Source organism: Plasmopara halstedii, assembly GCF_900000015.1.
Source record: "Plasmopara halstedii genome assembly, contig: Scaffold_614, whole genome shotgun sequence".
Lineage (NCBI taxonomy): Eukaryota > Oomycota > Peronosporomycetes > Peronosporales > Peronosporaceae > Plasmopara > Plasmopara halstedii.
This window is the reverse complement of record NW_020187532.1, coordinates 52,765-71,244: the sequence shown is the minus strand read 5'-3', so window position 1 is coordinate 71,244 and position 18,480 is coordinate 52,765. Positions and strand designations below refer to the sequence as shown.

Below are 18,480 nucleotides of genomic sequence, written 5' to 3'. Positions count from 1 at the left end.
AGGATGTTACAATGCAGAGTTCCCAAGCTCACTGCCTATGAGTGCAAAGATTTCGTAACTTTCGGCCGACAGAGAGTCGAAGATGGTCATCACGACGACGCTTGGACGGTCTTAGACCACCGTGCACAACTACTTCCAGTGCTCAGCGAAATTTGGGACCATCACAAGCACGAAAAGGCAGCTCAAGTTGACGCCGAACGGGTCTCAATGTCTTTTAAGAGATACGCGTACAGGCAAGCTTAGCTATACTCAGCTGGCAAATGAGCTGACCTTACCGATAGGTGTTCAACGTGTTCGCCTTCTCCTGGCTGCATGTCTCACGCTAAAGTTTATAAAGCGCATAAAGATGCCAGCACATAGCAATTTCACAAATTGGCGTGCCTTATCTGGGCTCAACAACAACAGACACGGCATGCACAATGACGCTAGATGCGCTTTTTGTGAGACAAGGTTAAGCCTATTGGCTTCCAATTCTGCGAAATATTCGCAACAGCAAAACAGCGGCGAGTCAGCGATGTTTGAACGTTTTTCTTGCGGAAAAGTCAAACTTGCGATTTGAAAGGAGCGTAAAAACAGCGCCGAGCACACAACGACTTTTCAGAAACTTTCAATCTCATGTATTGCTGCAAACCATGCCGCTGGAATATATAATGCATCCATACACATTTCCCATACCTCAGTGGCGTCGTTGTGTAGCAAATTTTTGCGAAGTGCTGGCCCATCAGGTCTCTACATCTTAATTCGATTGATAATTTGTGTTGGATATTCCCAGATGTATTACCAACGTAGTCCATTGTATTGCGATATCATATTACCAATTTATCGAATCTGATCTTTTAAGTGCCGGTAGGAAGTTGTGTGATTTGATGGTATGTCAGTTTCTGCGCATTGGATGTTCAATTGGGATGCATCAGTTGATGCGTCTTGATCCATTGGTGAATAATGGGCTAAAAAGCGAGAATTTGCGCACAGGATTCAAAAGAGACGGTGGTCTTATTATCACTGCCAGCACTGTACATAAATTGATTTTTGGGAGAACTTGTCTTCTTCACCTGCCGCTTTTGATAACTCCTCATTTTATCATCACCTGCCGCTTTTGTTACCTCCTCATTTTATCATGGATACCTAGAATGCTGATCTACGCTTTTTAAAAATTGCCCCTTCGTTGCAGTCTGTCCTGTCTCCACGCGTCACATCGCTTGAAGACCCAGGGTCTACCCCAGATATCATAACCAGTTCTTATGGCAGCTCAAATTATTTCGAATGTTTGGAGCAAGCCAGACCGCCTTCAAGTTCACAAACATAGAGCCAAATAGTGAAAATGCTGTCTCAACCCCGACACAACAAGTTAAGACCTTGTGTCAAATGTTCGCTGCTACTCGAAATGGATTGCTTTTCTGCTATACGTCGCCAATGCTACCAAGCCAAAACGTCGCGCATTCTGCGAACTATCAATATACCTGAATCTGCTACGTGAATGAATCAGAGGGCTGAAATACGTGTTCTGTGCTATCTCGAAGGAGCATATATTCATAATTGTATACCACTTCTGATGACACCATTACATCGAAGACAACGCTGCGTTGGTATCGTATCTGTGGGATTCAAACCTACACAGACTGGCATGTCTAGCGGATCTTAAATCCACCCCCAAGACCACTTGGGCAAGTTACCGGGAATACATACAATAATTTACTTCTGCAATCACCAAAATTGCAAATCTGCACGAGAGCAAGTGATCGATCGAGTATCAAAGCTTATGGTGGCGCAAAAAGCGGTCACAAGCTTATGCGTCGTTCAATACCGAGAGTTTTGCTGTCATCAGAGGAGGCAATGGTATTTAAATGCAAGCGACACACCATCACCGCTATTTTCTCTGCTAGATTAAATGCATAGCACTTGCTCTGGTGGCACAAAATGTCAGTTGGCTACGTTACCTTTCGTTTCAAAATAGTTTAAGGCCAATGGCCCGATGACTACTGATCAAAAGTCGCGCAAGGAGCATTAAACGCTTAGTATGTGCAGAACCATTTAACTGGTGTATGTACTAACATAGAATAAATTCACCGACTTCGTTACAAATGCTTTGCCGACGCAGCGCATGTCGCTGACAGATCAGAAAACCGGATTTGACGACGTGCAGGTTGGGGATGGGTGTTGAGGTGCGCTGATGTCTCATCACAGTTTTTATTGCATCGCACACAGGCAACTTGCATAGTTAAGCGGCTTCAAAGCACCTTGTCACCTTGATCGTTTTGGAGCACGAAATAATTGTTACATGTTGTTTTTAAACAACGAACAACGTTGTCATATTGAGTAAGCTGACAGATCTTGTAGCTTACTTTCTACTCATACTCCGCTGTGCGCAACAAGTGTCTGCGAGCAGTTGAGATTTCACTTTGGCAAAATTTACCTGACGCCATTGCCGATTAAACCTGGTGCGCCATGTACGCCAATCTCCATTGGGAAATTGCCAAGGTCACCGTCACAGTGCGTTCAAGAAGGGAGTAAATGTCGATGTTGTCGTGTGCTTCATACGTGTTCCGTGTGTGTATCTTCGGTTTTAGAGAGCTAAGCAAAACTTTAGTTGCAAGAATAAGACGTGATGAAATTTCATCTCGAAGTCCGTGTTGTTGGTTTGTACTTCGCAAAGTGAAGGATCAATTTACACTGTTTGGACGCTTCACTAAATCTGGCTTGTACTTTCAGAGACGGGTAAATCGGGTAAGACTATTAGTTTTTTTTCGAGCGTAAATTGAGTATGAATTTAGTCAGCATTCTTGACACTTTTCAGTCTCATGAGACGAAGGTTTTTTCCTGATCACGGCTGCTCTAAGCGCTGGCAGTAGTCATGAGGAGAGATGACCGGTGGTGAGGATGGACTTGTAAAACAATTTTAGGCGCTCGTCTTGCTCACGATATGCCAAGGTGGGTAAAAGCCTCCCTCAGTAAGTCAAAGAGATGAAACTGGCACAAGTTGGCGCGATCTAGCGCTTGCATACGAGCAACCTGGGCACTTCAGCTAGGGCCAGACATTTAATGATGAGTCGTGAACTCCACGGTAGGAGTTGCAATGCTCTCCACTGAAGGTAAGTCACGGAGATGGTGACTCCTGCGGGGCGTAGTTATTGCCTTCTTCTCGGTGAACTGCCTATCGTAAGTTTTCAGGTGAGAGCGGAAATTTTGCTAATGACCAAATTGTAAATGTGATAAAAGAGTTTAAGTTCGTTTAGAAAATTCTGGACAAACAATAACAAAAATATCTCCAAACCATCAAATATTCTATTAGGACAAATTGTTTATTTATACTTTCGTGAATACTTTTCTAGTTGCAAGCAAAAGCATCATATCAGATGCTCTCACCTATTGCAGCAAGACTTAATTCCTCGTTTCTTAATACATTCGCAATCGAGTAGGAAGTATCAATGTCGAGAATGCTGCGTTGGAAGATGCGACTTTTGGACTGAGACTTTGTCATGGAGCGCCAATATAGATTTGATCAAAAGTTTCTATTATTAATGTTGTTTGTACACTTTACACGGCGTCAATAGGTGTATTGCAAGCATGTTCTTCCAAGTGAGATAAATGATTTTCCAGCTCTCTGCCAAACGACAAGCAACGGCAACTTTTATACTGCAACAATCAGCCTGCTCTACCGACACCTTTTGGCATTTTCTTTGAGCGAGCATCCTCAACCTCTTTTGACTTGTAGTAGTGAGGTGCAAGCTCCATCAACCACTCTGATTTGATTGGAATGACATTACGCATGTACTCTTTAGTCGTAAACGCCAATTCATGGTAAATAACCCAACGCGGGACTTCTTCAAGCTTAATGAGGCACGAACTTGGATGTATGTGCACTGACTGTGCTTTCTTTACGGTCTTGTAGTGGCCCGAGTTGTCCAACTTGGCTGTATTGTAAAAGTAACCGGCGCAAATTGCCTTTCGGAGCGGTTCGTGGTCACTGCGATTACTTGTGCGTTCAAGCTCGACGCGATCACAAAGAGCTTCAAGTTGTTCCCGAACATCGCGAGCAGTTTTTAGTGAACGCATAATCACGAAATTTTCATATGTCCATTGAGTCGAATAGTTTGTCTCTACCCATTGATTGTAAACATTCATTAGCGTGATGTGATCTCCTCCACCACCGCGCGCAAAATTCAGCCGAGCGTTATCAGCATGAACTGCCTTGTCTTTTGGTCGGTAAAATATTGAGTTGTTTACACTCAACATGGCGCAGATTGTCATGACTTCTTCAACACAGCCAAACTTTTCTGAAGCAAGCAGTGCCTTGGACATCATGGGATCAAGCGGAAATTCAGCCATGCGACGTCCCAACTTTGTCAATTCACCCATGCCATTAAGTGCACCAAGTGCGTAAAGCTGTTCAAGCGAGCGAATCAGCGCCTTCTCGGGTGGAGGATCCATAAAGTCGAAATGAAGCAAGTCATTGATTCCTAGAGATTTCATGAGTAAAACGACACTGGCAAGATTTGTGCGTTGAATTTCAGGTACAGTATTCTCGTCTAATTCGTTCTTGTATGACCAGGCAGTGTACAGGCGAAAGCACTTGCCCGGAGCTGTACGTCCTGCTCGACCAGCGCGTTGATTGGCCATGGCTTGGGAGACTGGTGCGACCAGTAGCGACTCCATGCCGGTCTGTGCGTTGTAGTTTGTCTGCTTACAAAAGCCCGTATCGATCACATAACAAATACCAGCAATGGTCAGTGACGTCTCTGCAATGTTTGTACTCAGGACCACCTTACGAGCTCCCTCTGGCGTTGGCTCAAATACCTGAGCCTGGCGTTCTGAAGGCAGAGTTGCGTAGATTGGCCGAATAAGTAGCTCGCGAATTCGAGAGCCGAGACCGCGAGTTCGCTGAAGCAGAATTTCTTCTGCGGATTCAATCTCCTCTTGGCCCGTAAGAAATACGAGAATGTCTCCAAGTGGTTGAGTAATGTGAATCTGTAACACCGTCACAATAGCAGCATCCAAGTAGTCCGCTTCAGGGGCTTTCGTGTACAAAATATCTACTGGAAACATACGTCCAGGAATTTTGAAGATGGGAGCATCGTCAAAGTACGCACTAAACTTAGTTGCATCCAGTGTCGCACTCGCCACAATGATCTTAATATCATCTCGAAACCGAGCAATATCTTTAATCAAGCCAAACAAAATGTCGGTACTCAGTGTACGTTCATGGGCCTCATCAATTATCATGACACTGTAGGATTTGAGATCGGGCTCAGTCAGAAACTCACGTAAAAGCATACCATCGGTCATGTACTTGATTACAGTCTTGTCGCTAGTGCAGTCTTCGAAACGAATTGAATATCCCACTTCATTCCCCAGTTTCACATCCATCTCCTGCGCCACACGCGCTGCCACGCTCATTGCAGCAACACGTCGCGGTTGCGTACAGCCAATAATGCCAAGCTTCGAGTACCCAACCTCATGAAGATACTGAGGGATCTGAGTTGTTTTTCCTGATCCTGTCTCACCTTCAATGATAATAACCGGGTAATTGCGAATTGCTTCAAGGAGAGATTCTCGGTACGGAAACACCGGTAGTTGCTTCCTTCCTTCCTGAATACTCAGATGCCTGGCCTGCTCCATTTTTTTCCTCGCTTCTTTTACATTTTCATCGCTCACATGATGTCCGGATAGCATTTGCTGCGAAATGAACTCGATTTGATCATCAAAAATAAGTTCGTCTTCTTTTTGTATCTCCTTGCGCTTATCTTTGGCTCCAAATCGACTTGAAGCCATTTTAACTTGTGTGTCCTCCCAGATCTCCTGCTCGGTATGAAGCACTTCCTCCTCCTCGTATCTGTCCGTCAGTAAGTCTTCTTTCTTTCTTATTCGATTGCCCTCGTCATCAACCTCTTCATATGAATCAGGTATTTGATACCCGTCAACCTCCTCTTTCTGAGATCTGGCCTTAGCTGTCTCTAATATTCGCTTATTGAGCTCGAGTTGCTGCTGCTCCTTTTTAGACCTTCTAGACTCTTCAAACAACACGTCTTCATCTTTTAATTGAAATTCAAGCAGCTCAAGTTCTTTTTCTTCTCTCTTTTTGAGATATTCTTGTCGGCTCAAATTTCTAAGTTGTTTCACCTTTTCATTCTGTGCAGCGTCAAGTGTCCCACGCTTAGCGAGCTGCTTAATTTCGTCGCTTGTAAGTCCTCTGTGGTCGTCCATTTCCTCAGCCTTGCGCTTATTCTTGGTACGCGCTTCGTCGCGCTGTCGCAAGCGCTCAGCAAAGGCATCACGTTCTTCACGATCACGAAGTCGTTCGCGCTCACTAGGCGACAGATCGGTGTCGTCTTGCGCGGCCTCTTTTTTCTGTTTTGAACGAAAGTCGGGAATAACTTCAATGTCGGATTCATCTTGAGAATGGTGGGATTTATCGTCATCATTTGGGCGTCGGCGACGACGGGAGAACCCGTCAGAGCGACGTGACTTGCGCGCGGAGTCTCCGTGCATGATGTTTTCTATCTGACCACCCAATGATGCTTTGGGGTAATATCGAAATACCCCATTGACCCACCACATTTGAACCCACGTGTAATATATCAGACGATTTTTTTAAGCATTTAACAAATATTGAAAAGCAAGCAGCAATACTATCCGAAATTACCATTTCAAGGCATGTAGATTCAAGATGGTTTAAGCGTAGCAGATATAGAGCTGTCAAAGGTGACTTCAAAGAGATAGAATAAGGGAATGTGACTGATTTCTTTGTTCCTGGATGCACCTGATTAATATGTCATCATGGTGATAATGACCGCTGTATTGTTTGGAAATCAATAAGAATGAAAGCTGTAAAAATACAAGGAGTGTATGGCTAACTTCAGAGTTTTTCTGGCGTTTGCCTGTCTATATCCATGGTATCATCGCGAGTTTACATCTAAACAATTGTCTACCACCAAGCCGGACTCCGTTTCGGCCTGTCCATTGATTGGAATATGGCAACGCAACAAAGCGAATCAACTTGATTCGTTGTCAATTTTTTCGTGTCTATTTTGGAAAGATCTGGGCTTTACAAAAAAACGAATTAAATTGAGACCTGGAAGTCACTCGATCATAAACTATATAAACATCGTTGCCAGCATGCTAGTCAGTGAGCTGCATATCAAGTTCTTGATTGAAACATCGAACGTATGTATTTGGCCACATGCTAGCACATTGCGCTCCTATCATTGCCCCAAAACGCTGCATTTGACACTCACCCAACCAAGAAATTAGGCGTGGTAAAGCAAATCCGTACCCGCGTCTTGGTAATACTCAACCCAAATTGTGCACTTTGCGCATTAGTACCGAGATTTTTAGAGCCATCTGGCTGGCATGTGGGTTGTCTTTGCTGACAACGATTGTACTAAACAATCCTGCATTGCGCTACGAGCGCTAGAAAGATAAGCTCACAGCAAGAATGGGTCCAGAGTTTTCTTAAGCTTCGCGTTGCCGTCCTAGCGAAGCAGCCGGTCGAATTGGAATTATGAGTTCACGAAACGCGAATTTCAATACCATTCACGACCGACCATTAGTTGTCGATGCAATTACTAGCCTGACTATCGAATACGCTCTACTGGTCACATCGCCTCTATCTACAGAGCCAATCGCTTTTAGCGTGCACTATCGTAATATTTGTAGAAATGTCGGTCCGATATGAGACAACTGGAGAAATAGCTGATTGTTAGCGAACCGATTCAGCAAGATGGTTCATCTTGCGCCTATTTCGGATATGATCTCCGCTAAGAATACAGCTACAATCATTATTGACGTTGTTTTCCGTCTGCTTAGCCTTCCTGTTGACACCGTGTCTGACCGTGACATTCGTTACACGTTGAAATTTAAACATGCGCTGCTCGGACTAATTGTCCATGTCAAATGCGGCAAACCCTACAACGGACGGTCAAACAGAGAGTGTGAATCGAGTTTGGGAGGACGTACTGCGTAGTCACGCTACGTTATTAAAAAAGTGGAGTGAATTTCTCCCTCTTGCAGAGTTTGCGTTTAACATCTCCACGCATGTCTCGACAGGTCATACCTTTTTATGATATACTATGGTATTCCTCCTAAAGTGCCTGCTTCTATAATTGGCGAGGTCTCCAGGGGGTGGCTATGGCTATAGAGCCACAGCCAGACCTCAAATTGTGACATAGTTGAAAGCGAGTTTTATTTAAATGAGACCTCTAGACGACATCACAAGTCGTGAGGATCAGCATGTCGATAACCTTATTGCGAAGAGACAAGCCGTTGTTCTGTTTGTTTGAGACGCAACTGCAAAAGCTCAGAATCTGCAAAAGAAACAAGCAGATGAGAGCGGAAGGAAGAAAAGAAGGTATATGAGGTAAATGATATCGTACTACTTTGCACGATAAATCTGCCTGAACATGCGGTGTTCAACTTGAGAAGCAGTGAGCTTTTGCCAAGATTCATCGCACCAATCAAGGTGACGAAATGCAATGGTGAGGCATATTCATTAGCCATCTCTACACCTATGCGTCTACATCCTGCATCTTATGTGGGTAGGCTAAAGTCGTATCTTCCGAGTGGATCTGCCGATCCTACTATACCTGTGGTAGATGATCGAGCTAATCCTGACGTTTCTTCAGCTGTTGATGAAGAGCAACCAGCACTTCATCTTGAAGATTCTTCACGACAAACAAGTGTCAAGGGACATTATAAACTGTCCCTATACCAATCTTAACGCTTGAAGGCGAGAATGGCACTCACCGCGAAGTTGCTCTTGAACAGAACCTGCTTCTTCAAAGAGCACAACAGGTGATCGTTAGCCATCTCACGGAACGTTTCGTGCTTCCGAAGTCGAACAAGTCATCATGAGCCTGACAGATCGTACTTCATTACGGGACTTTAAAGCCAAACATTTGGCGATACCATCAGCAGGAGCGTCGAGTTTTGCATTCTGCTCTGCAACAAGGTTCGAAAGGCTCTCACAGTGATCTTTAAGCGTCGACCGGTGCTTCTGAAATGTTTAATTTGCCTGCAACAGGCGCTCTTCCACTTCCACAGTAGCTCAATCATTTTCATGTTCAACCTCACCTCCGCGAACAGACTCTCGTGGAGAACGTGTTTGGGTGGTTGAGACGATTTTCGATCACGAGAATCGACCAACTCGCTATCGTGGAAAGAAGCAGTTGAACCATCAACACTTCGGTGGCACAACTATCCATCGGTCTCAGACACGTGGAACCTCGTCAGGCGTTAAAATCTAATATCCCCAACGTGGTCCGCAGCTGCGTGAATTGCTTGTGTATTGTTAGAGGCAACACTACAACGACCGATGCTTGGTTGTGCTCGGTTATGACAGGGAGTCCTGCCGGCGCCGAATCAGCGAAGCGATGCTACGTCTTGTTCTAGCTCTCGTGGCGAGAATCTATGTCCGCCAAAAGTCAAGCTTAGTTGTGATGAGCAACGTTGGGTCGTCACGACTATTGATTCGAAGCCAACAAAAAAAACGTTACATGTAGAGTCTCTTGTTTCCATTTTGGTTGAAAATAGAAAAAACGTCATTGAATTCTGGATCTGTTTCTTGCCATTTGGGTGAAGAACGATATCTAATTGCTTGCCCGCTTCATTGTTGATCGGAAATTGAACAGCTCCGATAAGCCTGCACAACTCTTTACTTCAAGAATGGGATGATGTACTGGGCTTAGCTTAGCCATTACATTAAGGTACATCTATGTTCCTTCTGTATAGAGTGGGAAACTGTAAAAGAAGATTGCAGTATGGTGTTTCCAAATATTCTGTGTAATACAGAATGCAGTTGGGGGTCTGTACTGTTGACGAGACCTAAGTGTCTCTGTCTATCGAAGTGGGTGGCGCAAGCCAGTCCATTCTACTGGACAATTTTTATGAAGGTTGAAGGTCCAAGCTTTTTGAGATTCAAGCTCCGTACACTTAAGATCTTGTTTAAGTTTTAGCTGAGGTTCAACCTCACCACACCTTTGATTTTTCAAGCAGGAACCACGAATTCATTAGTAAAACTTCTAGGAGCCCTTAAGGTGTTTTGTATGTAGCTAGGAACCACTAACTTATTCTAATTCGGTTGCAATATTACCGTTAATGTGTTGAGTCGTTCTTCTACTGTCCAAGACGGAACTGTCCTTCTCCCTCCATGTTGGAAATCAAAACCTTGTCGTATCAGCGTGTGTATTGTGCTTAGAAGAATGTTTGTGAGCAGCGCTATTTTACAGTTATTATAATGGGGTTACGCGTGCCTTTGTAAGAAAGGGTGGGTGAACACAGGTGTGTTCTACACAGTGAGTGTAATAGCACAGTGGTGTGGCTACACCGAAACACGAAGCCACATTGCCAGTAGTAACGCATATTACTATATTGATTATATTTTGTTATAGTAATTAGTTTTTTCTATACTAATTAGGTTTTGCTATATCAATTAGATATTACTATGTTAATTAGTTTAACCTTGAGTTTTAGATATTGGCGGCTCTGCCGCAACCAAAGCAATTAAATACAGGTTCCGTTTTGAACAGAAGTATTCGTTTGCATCGGTTAAGGCTCTAGTACTTAGAAGTAGCGGATTGCAATCCGCTACACTTGCACTGGTTCTTGGAAAGAACGTAAGGTCGGTGACCTTAGCTTAGTTTCCTCTAAGCAAAAAGCTACGGCAGTCCACTGCTGTTATAGCTGAGGCTGTCATTACAGTTCTATCGGAGGTGTGCGTCGTCAGCTATATTACTGTGATGACGTGATTAGCAGCGGCGACAATAAAGAAAAAGATCGTGATGACACAGGCGACGACTCGACGAATGTGAATTTTTTATCTGTCAAGGATGCCGCTGCGTCCATGTGTGTCACGCGGGTGCGATTATAAAGTACATACTCGCAGACTTCCAGCTGTCACTGGCACTACTAACAACCGCAGTGGCCCTGAGTGAACCCGATGGTTTCACTCTAGCAAATTTCACAAGTCCTAACATATTTGCGCACCCACCTTTGCATCTGTGACTAATAGTAATCTCGGGAAAGAATGAGATATGTTTTCCCACGTCCCAGATGGACATGTCATGGTACACATGTAAGAGACGATGACGCAAATTTTCATTTTTGGAACAACAACTCTTGATGTACCCCCGTTACAGCCGCATAGTACAACAATCTATTGTGTACTCACAAGGTTGAACACGTGATCTTGTGCGAGTCGGAAGATCTTGCAGTGCTTTGTCGGAAGTATTTTTTGAAATATCTCAACATGTCCTGCTAAGACTTGTACCCTTTGACAACTTCTTCGCGCACTATAATCGTTGCTTGCACTCTGATCGTCTGAACATCTTCGCATTGTCGACACGACTCGTGCATGTTTTCGCTCCTGGACTTTAAATAATAGTCCTGACATCCTGATAACGCATCGGTAACGGTGCTCGTACAGTCTGGCTTGTGGTATATAACCAAATTAAACATCGCAAAAAAGGAAAGCCATCGAGCCATAATTCGCAAAAAATGAGGGTTTTTACTGCCGTACGCAGTAGGGCATGATCTATATAGATCGCAATGTGCTCCTCTCCAAGCAAGTACACATGAAACTTACCCAAAGCATACATCACTGCTATAGATTCTTTGTCATGAATTGAATAATTTCTGATATTGTCGCGACTAATATGAAACAACTCGCTCTCTTGACCCTTATCATCATGTTGCATCAACGCTCAACCGATGGCATAATCAATTGCATCACACACCAATTTAAAAGGCTATACGTGCTTTGCAATCGCAAGCGCTGGAGATTCTCACAAGATCATTTTTACTTCGGCATATACCGCATGGTGATCCTCTGACCATTCGAACTCAATTTTCTTTTTAAAAAAGTCGTCAGGAATTGTACTAACGCTGCATAATTGCGCGTCTGTTTGTGTAAATAATTGGCTAAGCCCAATCATCGTCTCAGTTGTTTGACACAGGCCAATCATTGATTGCTTTGACTTTCTCCGAATCCATACAAATGTTATTCTTGCCCAGAAAGCAGCGAGAACGGGGATCTTCGGTGGAAGAAAAACGTACTGTTTCAGTTTAGCTTACGGTTTAATCTCTCGCACAACTGGAAGAACTTGACCATGATCAAGATGAACATCGAGATCAGACTTCTCTTTTGTTTTCTAACTATAAACATACATATGGTCGAAGTAGCTCGGGGAAACTCTTCCAATGGACGAAGTAGATTCGTGACCATTCTGTTGAAAGTTGCGAGGGCGTTCTTCAAATCTTATGGCATCACTAATCAACCCACAGCATACCACTGGAAGTATTTGTTGCAGTTCATGGTGTATTATTTTCGCGCATTCGTATCTGATGAAAGTACTAACCAGATTAATCGCACCAAAAACAGCACTGTACATCATTCCATCGAGGATCAAATTTTTGCGCGAAACCGGAGTCTGGGCAGGATGGTTGTACCGTTTAATTTGTAAACGATTCGCCAACCTCCTGTGGCTCTCTACACACAGATGGTTGGGCTGCAATGCAAAGTCTTGCTCTCCAGCACATGACCAGCCTTCTTACGCTGTGCAAAGAACTCGTTGATTGCAATGAATTATTTTTTTGGCAACGACAACCGCCGTGTGATACAATGCTTTATTTCTGGATGTATGTCAATCTCATGACGAATGCCTCTGGCAGATGACAATTCGTTTGACACCTTGTCTGGGATATATCAGCATATTTCTTGACAAGTTCATACACGGAGTTTGTCCATAGAACGCCCTAGGACTGTTCATTATACCTTTCCATCCGTGTCTGTTCATAAAATACTTTCGCGGGGTTGATGACATCGTCAATAGCTTCTTCGACGATCGCACATATTTGCAAATTTTTGCCTTTCGCCAGGCAACGCTTCAGCGCCTACAACGGTGAGAAGGCATTGTTTTTGGCTGAACTTGGAATATAATGATCATCACGTGACGGATAACATCGACGTCACCATCTTCGTCGTAAGCCACTACTTTACAAATGCGCCGGAAGTGTCTTGATCACTTCCTTCATCAAAACAACTTTCACCTTGACTAGGGGCACGAGAAATACTTGGCGGGAAATTGTTTTTGATGACTTTTTTAATTTCCCTCGGGATGGTCTGATTTCCACATTCTTCATACTACCATTAAATAATATACCAATTGGTAGTTTAATACATAATATTAGTTTATATCCCCAATCTCGAGGTAAATTGGTAAGCCGAGAAGAGAAGAGAAGAGAAAGAAAAGTGAAGAGCTTGTCGGTTGCAAAGGAGGCAGTGTTTTTTGTGCGTCTGACTGCTCCACATCCAGTTGGTTTCGTTACTTTGTCTTTGTGGGCTTGTCCCGTGGACATAGGAGGCCATCGCACACCGCAATATCACATGGGACATCTGCGACTTTTTCAACAGATGCATACGCCCATTACATTTCGTTCGTCGTCATACAGCTAGAATTAGCGCTCCACGACTTGCCGAAGACGACTTTCATATTCATCCAGTCGTTGCTAAGTTGATAACGCTCCAACCATGGCGTACCTAATATAAAAAAATATTATCGGAGTCGAGAAGAATAACCTTGTTTTAACCTTGTAAAATTTTCAAAATAGATGCCAAGCGAACGGCTTGCTTTGCCATCTTCAATCTACATCCATTCACCAACGAATGGTCATTCCTCTTTTCACATTGGGCATACACCATGCCCAGTTACAACTTGCTCTCGAACAAAGTTGTTCGACGCACCAGTGTCAATCAACGCTCGCAGTAGTCTCTCAAAACCGTCTACAGCTACTTCTTGGACAATCAAAGTCGCACTTTGTCTGACTTGCAGGAAAACTGCATCATGCACGTCGGGGCTCGCGTTTTGTGTATCCACAGTACTCTTTTACGGTCCAGTAGGAAGCTCCACCCCTACCGCTCACTTTTTATCCTTGGGAGAGATCGAGTTTACGACATTTATAGCGCCCGCGGTTTTCCGAACGATCACCCAGTATCTTTTGCCGATGCGGCACAGACACTCTATAGTTCCGAGCAATATGAGCCGACATCCCACAACGAAACCACTTTTCAGCGTTGCGAGGACGCTCATATCCAGGCGTGAAAATATACACGATGTCTATCATGTGATAGATAAGCGTAGCTCATAACGATAGCTTCTAATACTTGTCGGGGACGTCGTTCTGCTTCCACTTAGGTTATATCTATCACTTTCCTATTTCGGACTCATAACCTAGACTCTGTCAAATCAAGTTCGTTATCTCACTATCGAGTGGAGCCGGAGACATTTTGATTTGCTGAATGGGGTCTAAATTCTGGTCGGCGAGGAAAACGTTTAGTGGCGGGCCATGGTGAATAGAGGGCAGCTGGCGCACCAGCCTGTTTTGCCGGAGTCACTTGAAATAGTTTTTCAAGTTAAGAAAGTGAAAGTGATAGATAGCTAGGTGATCGCCCAAATTACTTACCTGATACACTTTGCTGGTTAGAATGCAGTCTTGAGAAAAAAGTTACGCTTTTTCTTGCACACTGTTGATAGAGTACCTTTAACAAAGTTATCGAATGGCGCTTCGGGTGTTTCACGTCAAGAGATCTTAAATCATATCTGCTTTCAGTCAAGCGACTCAATCTCGTAAGAATCACCCGGATCGCGGCGAGTGCCGGTGTGGTCTCTTATTCGATCAGCAGACAACGATTTCAGTTGGCCAGATACGGCATATTTTTACTACGCGAGATGTGTTCACACAGCTTTAACGACATCTTCGCCTGTATTTTATACACAGCGCAGCTCATGTTCTTTAGCAATGTGACGTTGAGCCATTTAGGCCGTTTCTACACGAAAGGAGACACAAGCTGAAGCATTTACCGCCAAAATCATGATACGAACGTGCAGCCGAGAAACAGCGCCTGATTTTTATGGCATCGTACTCACCACGAGCGCATTTGCAAACTCCGGATCTTAACGCTTTCATGATACAAACTCGCCGGCGCACCGCAAGAAAACGATATGCTGTTATGCTGTTCGAAATTGCAAAATACTCAAGCTAGGAGCTAGATCGTGCGTAGACACAAGCCGAGCTTTACAAATGACATGATATGTCTTAAGTCGACGTGCTGCAAGAATACAGTCACCGGGAGCTGCTAGCATGCAGGCTTGGTCGTCCAACCGGGATACAGGAGCGCTGGTGCAAGCAAGAAAACCTTTGTGCCAATTCTTATGCCAAGATATGGGACCAAATCAAATTAGTCAAGACATCAAGCCTCAAGAGTAAGTCCTGTCGTGATAACCGCGTTTCTTCGACCATGAAGATAGACGGTGACCGTAACTTAATGACTCCCGACATATGCAATGTAATCTCCGATGCGGCGCAGGCACTATTTCAATCTGACAGCCACGTGTTTAACGTTTTACACAGACTTCAGCACAGCTTGCAAACCAGCTTGTCACCAACCCGATGCCAATTTTTACAATTTGACGCTTGCTACTGCATAACGCAAGGAGCGCATAGATGATATATGAAACTGCCACTGAGATGTAGGTCAACTACAAGCGCTTTTAAGATCCGGGTACCACCGAGGAAGCTTTTGAGCGAGTGATATTGCCGTTCCGATCGCACACGCATCATTGCGCACAGCAACATCGTCACCACATTTCTAGTAAAAACAAAACGAGATGGCTATCCTTGTTTACCAGGTTTATCTCTATCGTGGAGCCAAGGCCGGGCAGTTTTATGTAAAGTCGAACTCTGTTCTGTCTTAGCTCTAGGTAATGTTTATCCTGCTATTTCTCGTGCCAATGCTTGATAAATTTCAGCACAGACCCCATCGTATCCCAATACGTACTAAAAGTTACAGAGCTTTGCATGAGTCTTACAGTAACCCCGAATGGATTTATTGATAGAGAAAACACATACGAGTTAGTGAACGATTGTATTGGTAGGCCGACAGGTACAAATTGGTAAATACGTCTGTGCGCAAATGTGAAACATGACAATGTGCAATCTTTTGCGCGTAAGTTTGCCTGTTCCGGTAGTATGCTGGCAGTTGACAAGTATGCTCTATGTTTTTGACTTTCTAAGGAAGTAAAAAAGGAGGGAAGAAATTTTGATTTTGTGGTCTTAGTGGACTTCTGAATCCTATAGTTTAACTTGCTTTACGATGGACGACACAGATGCCGTCATCCAATTAATTTCTTTGTCAACATGAAAGATTGTGACTTCCAATTGCTTTCATCTCCATTGGCTCTGACGTATGACACAACATATCAGAGCTGATTTTTACCATGATGCACTCTGGGTACCACGGAAAACAGTCGTGCTTTCTCATCGCAACAGACTAAACTCAGCAGACCACGATATGCAATCGCTCTTTTCTGTTTCATCTTTGGATCTTTGCTTATTATCGCTTTGACTTTTACTTTTGCTCGAGGCACCTAAAAATACAATTGCTATCATTTTCGGACTATCACATGTTCTGCACGGCGCTATCGCAGCTTTGGGCTCGCAACAGAAGTGCTTTTGATTTCTGGCAGGGTGTCTTCATGGATCACCAATGCTCCGCCAGGAAAAGGTGCGTGGACCTGACTTTTTCGACCTCCGGTCGACACATGTCTCAGAATTGCAGCCGCGTCATGCCTAGAAAAAAACATATTTAGAATCTGAGCCAGAACTAGACAAATTTGCGCCAATAAACTCCATAAACTAAGTTTGAGATGTGGGGGTGAACGTCAATTTTCGACACTTACTGACAAATATCATCGGGTCCATTTGGCTTGAGGTGCTTAAATCTTCCAAACCGGGTTGTAGCCTTAGAGTAGAAGATAGTTCTGCTACAGGAGCTTATCAAAAAAATAAAACTAGAGCGCTCCGATTATGAAAAGTTCGATATGTGAAGCTCGTGCATTTTCTAAAGTAAGCCTACGTAAACCAAAGAATGTGTTCGCATTCTCTGAGGGCTATTGAACGTACAGATAGTTGCCTTTTTTGCTACCGCCATAAATCATTTGATATATTCAGAGCGCAGCTCAAACGTATACTGCATGTGAGTTAAGTTTCATAATACCGTACAACCCAGTTTAAAACGGCATCTGTGTGCAGCTTCTGCGCCATCCGGCTCTTAGCCATAACGTCGCGCACTCGGCTTATGGCGCATCATCTTGTGCAGATCTTTTCAAATTTGAGCCCGAGATGATATAAACAAACCGAATGATCTTAGAAACACCTTTTCACCAAGATTGAAACCACATTGCGGTGTTGTCAAAGAAAGTGGAATTAAACAATCCATTAAACAAACTGAGAAATAGCCTGTAAAGGCGCTAACTGTTATATTCAATCCAGACTTAATTCGTGATAGCATCTTGTTGTGGTACCGCGGATGTGGCGGAGGATGCTCTTTATCACGAAATCAGCTTTATTTTAGCATTTTGTGAATGGACTGCAGTAAACATGTCGAATGTGGCACCAAGCAAATGAAGAAAGATCGTCAGAAAGTATTTGCTTTAAAGAGTTATCTTGCATGGAGACAATGAAAGTTTAACTATTGTCACGATATGCTAAGACTTGCTGAGTTAGCCGTTCAAAGCAGTGCAGCTCCACTTGTAAGATACAAGATTAAACATCCACTCGTGTATATCAAACCGAAAGCGGTTTCAACAGCAATATGCGCGCCCTTACGTCTTCCGGTAAATGATCTTATGGCTGTAGAACATATCTTTCGCAGATTGGTGCAAGAAAGTGCAAAACGGTGAATTCTGAGAATGGTACGGTGGGTCCTAGAGAGGAGTTGAGTTCGACATCTGTATTAAAAAAATGTCATTCGGAACACATGAAAAGTACTGAGCGTGAAGAGTGGGGCAGCTTTTCTCACCGGCCCAACGGATCCTTTCTATCCTTTGCTGAAAGAAAATGACGACGTAGTGACGAGAGGTACCCTACGAGTATACCGCTGGATATGAGCGTGCGTCATGAAATCGACTTGAATCAGGAATCGAATATTTCATCACACGGTAGCAAATCTTTTCACGTAAACAGTGTGATGTCATTGACGCCTTTACATATGCGACATGCGAAATGGAATCGATGAGAAAGAGTAAATCCCCACACTCAGCGCCAATTTCTGAGCCAAGTAGGCTAACAGCAAGTGGCGAGTTATACCTAATAAATATGGTGCAATCACAAGTTTGGCATAAAAGCAAACATCGATGTTTTGCAGATCAGCATGGTCGACGGATCTTTTTTAGTTATCTCAACCTGGTTGATATTTATCCTCAACTGCTGGGGAAAGACAGCAATCTACTCTTGCTACGGCGAGGACTCCGTACTCTAGGAGCGGCAAAATTGCCAAATTGCTTTATACACGAGTAATGTTCTGGTGACACAGCTGTTCACGGCTTTCCACAACCTATTCCGATGATAAACTCTAAGTTGTTCACTTGAAAGCAGGACCTGCGGGTAAATCCCACAAAGTTTATAGTCATTTTAGATTGGCCAGTGCTTTTG

The 18,480-nt window shown here is 43.7% G+C and overlaps 1 protein-coding gene across 1 annotated transcript; it reads right to left on the bottom strand.

Moving 5' to 3' along the window:
- Window positions 1–3,642: 3,642 nt before the first annotated feature.
- Window positions 3,643–6,486, bottom strand: PHALS_12048 (pre-mrna-splicing factor atp-dependent rna; the record flags this gene model as incomplete). The annotated part of the gene is made up of 1 exon (XM_024727517.1): window positions 3,643–6,486. The coding sequence occupies one exon, from the start codon at window positions 6,484–6,486 to the stop codon at window positions 3,643–3,645; it is 2,844 nt and encodes a 947-aa protein (XP_024578086.1).
- Window positions 6,487–18,480: the final 11,994 nt, after the last annotated feature.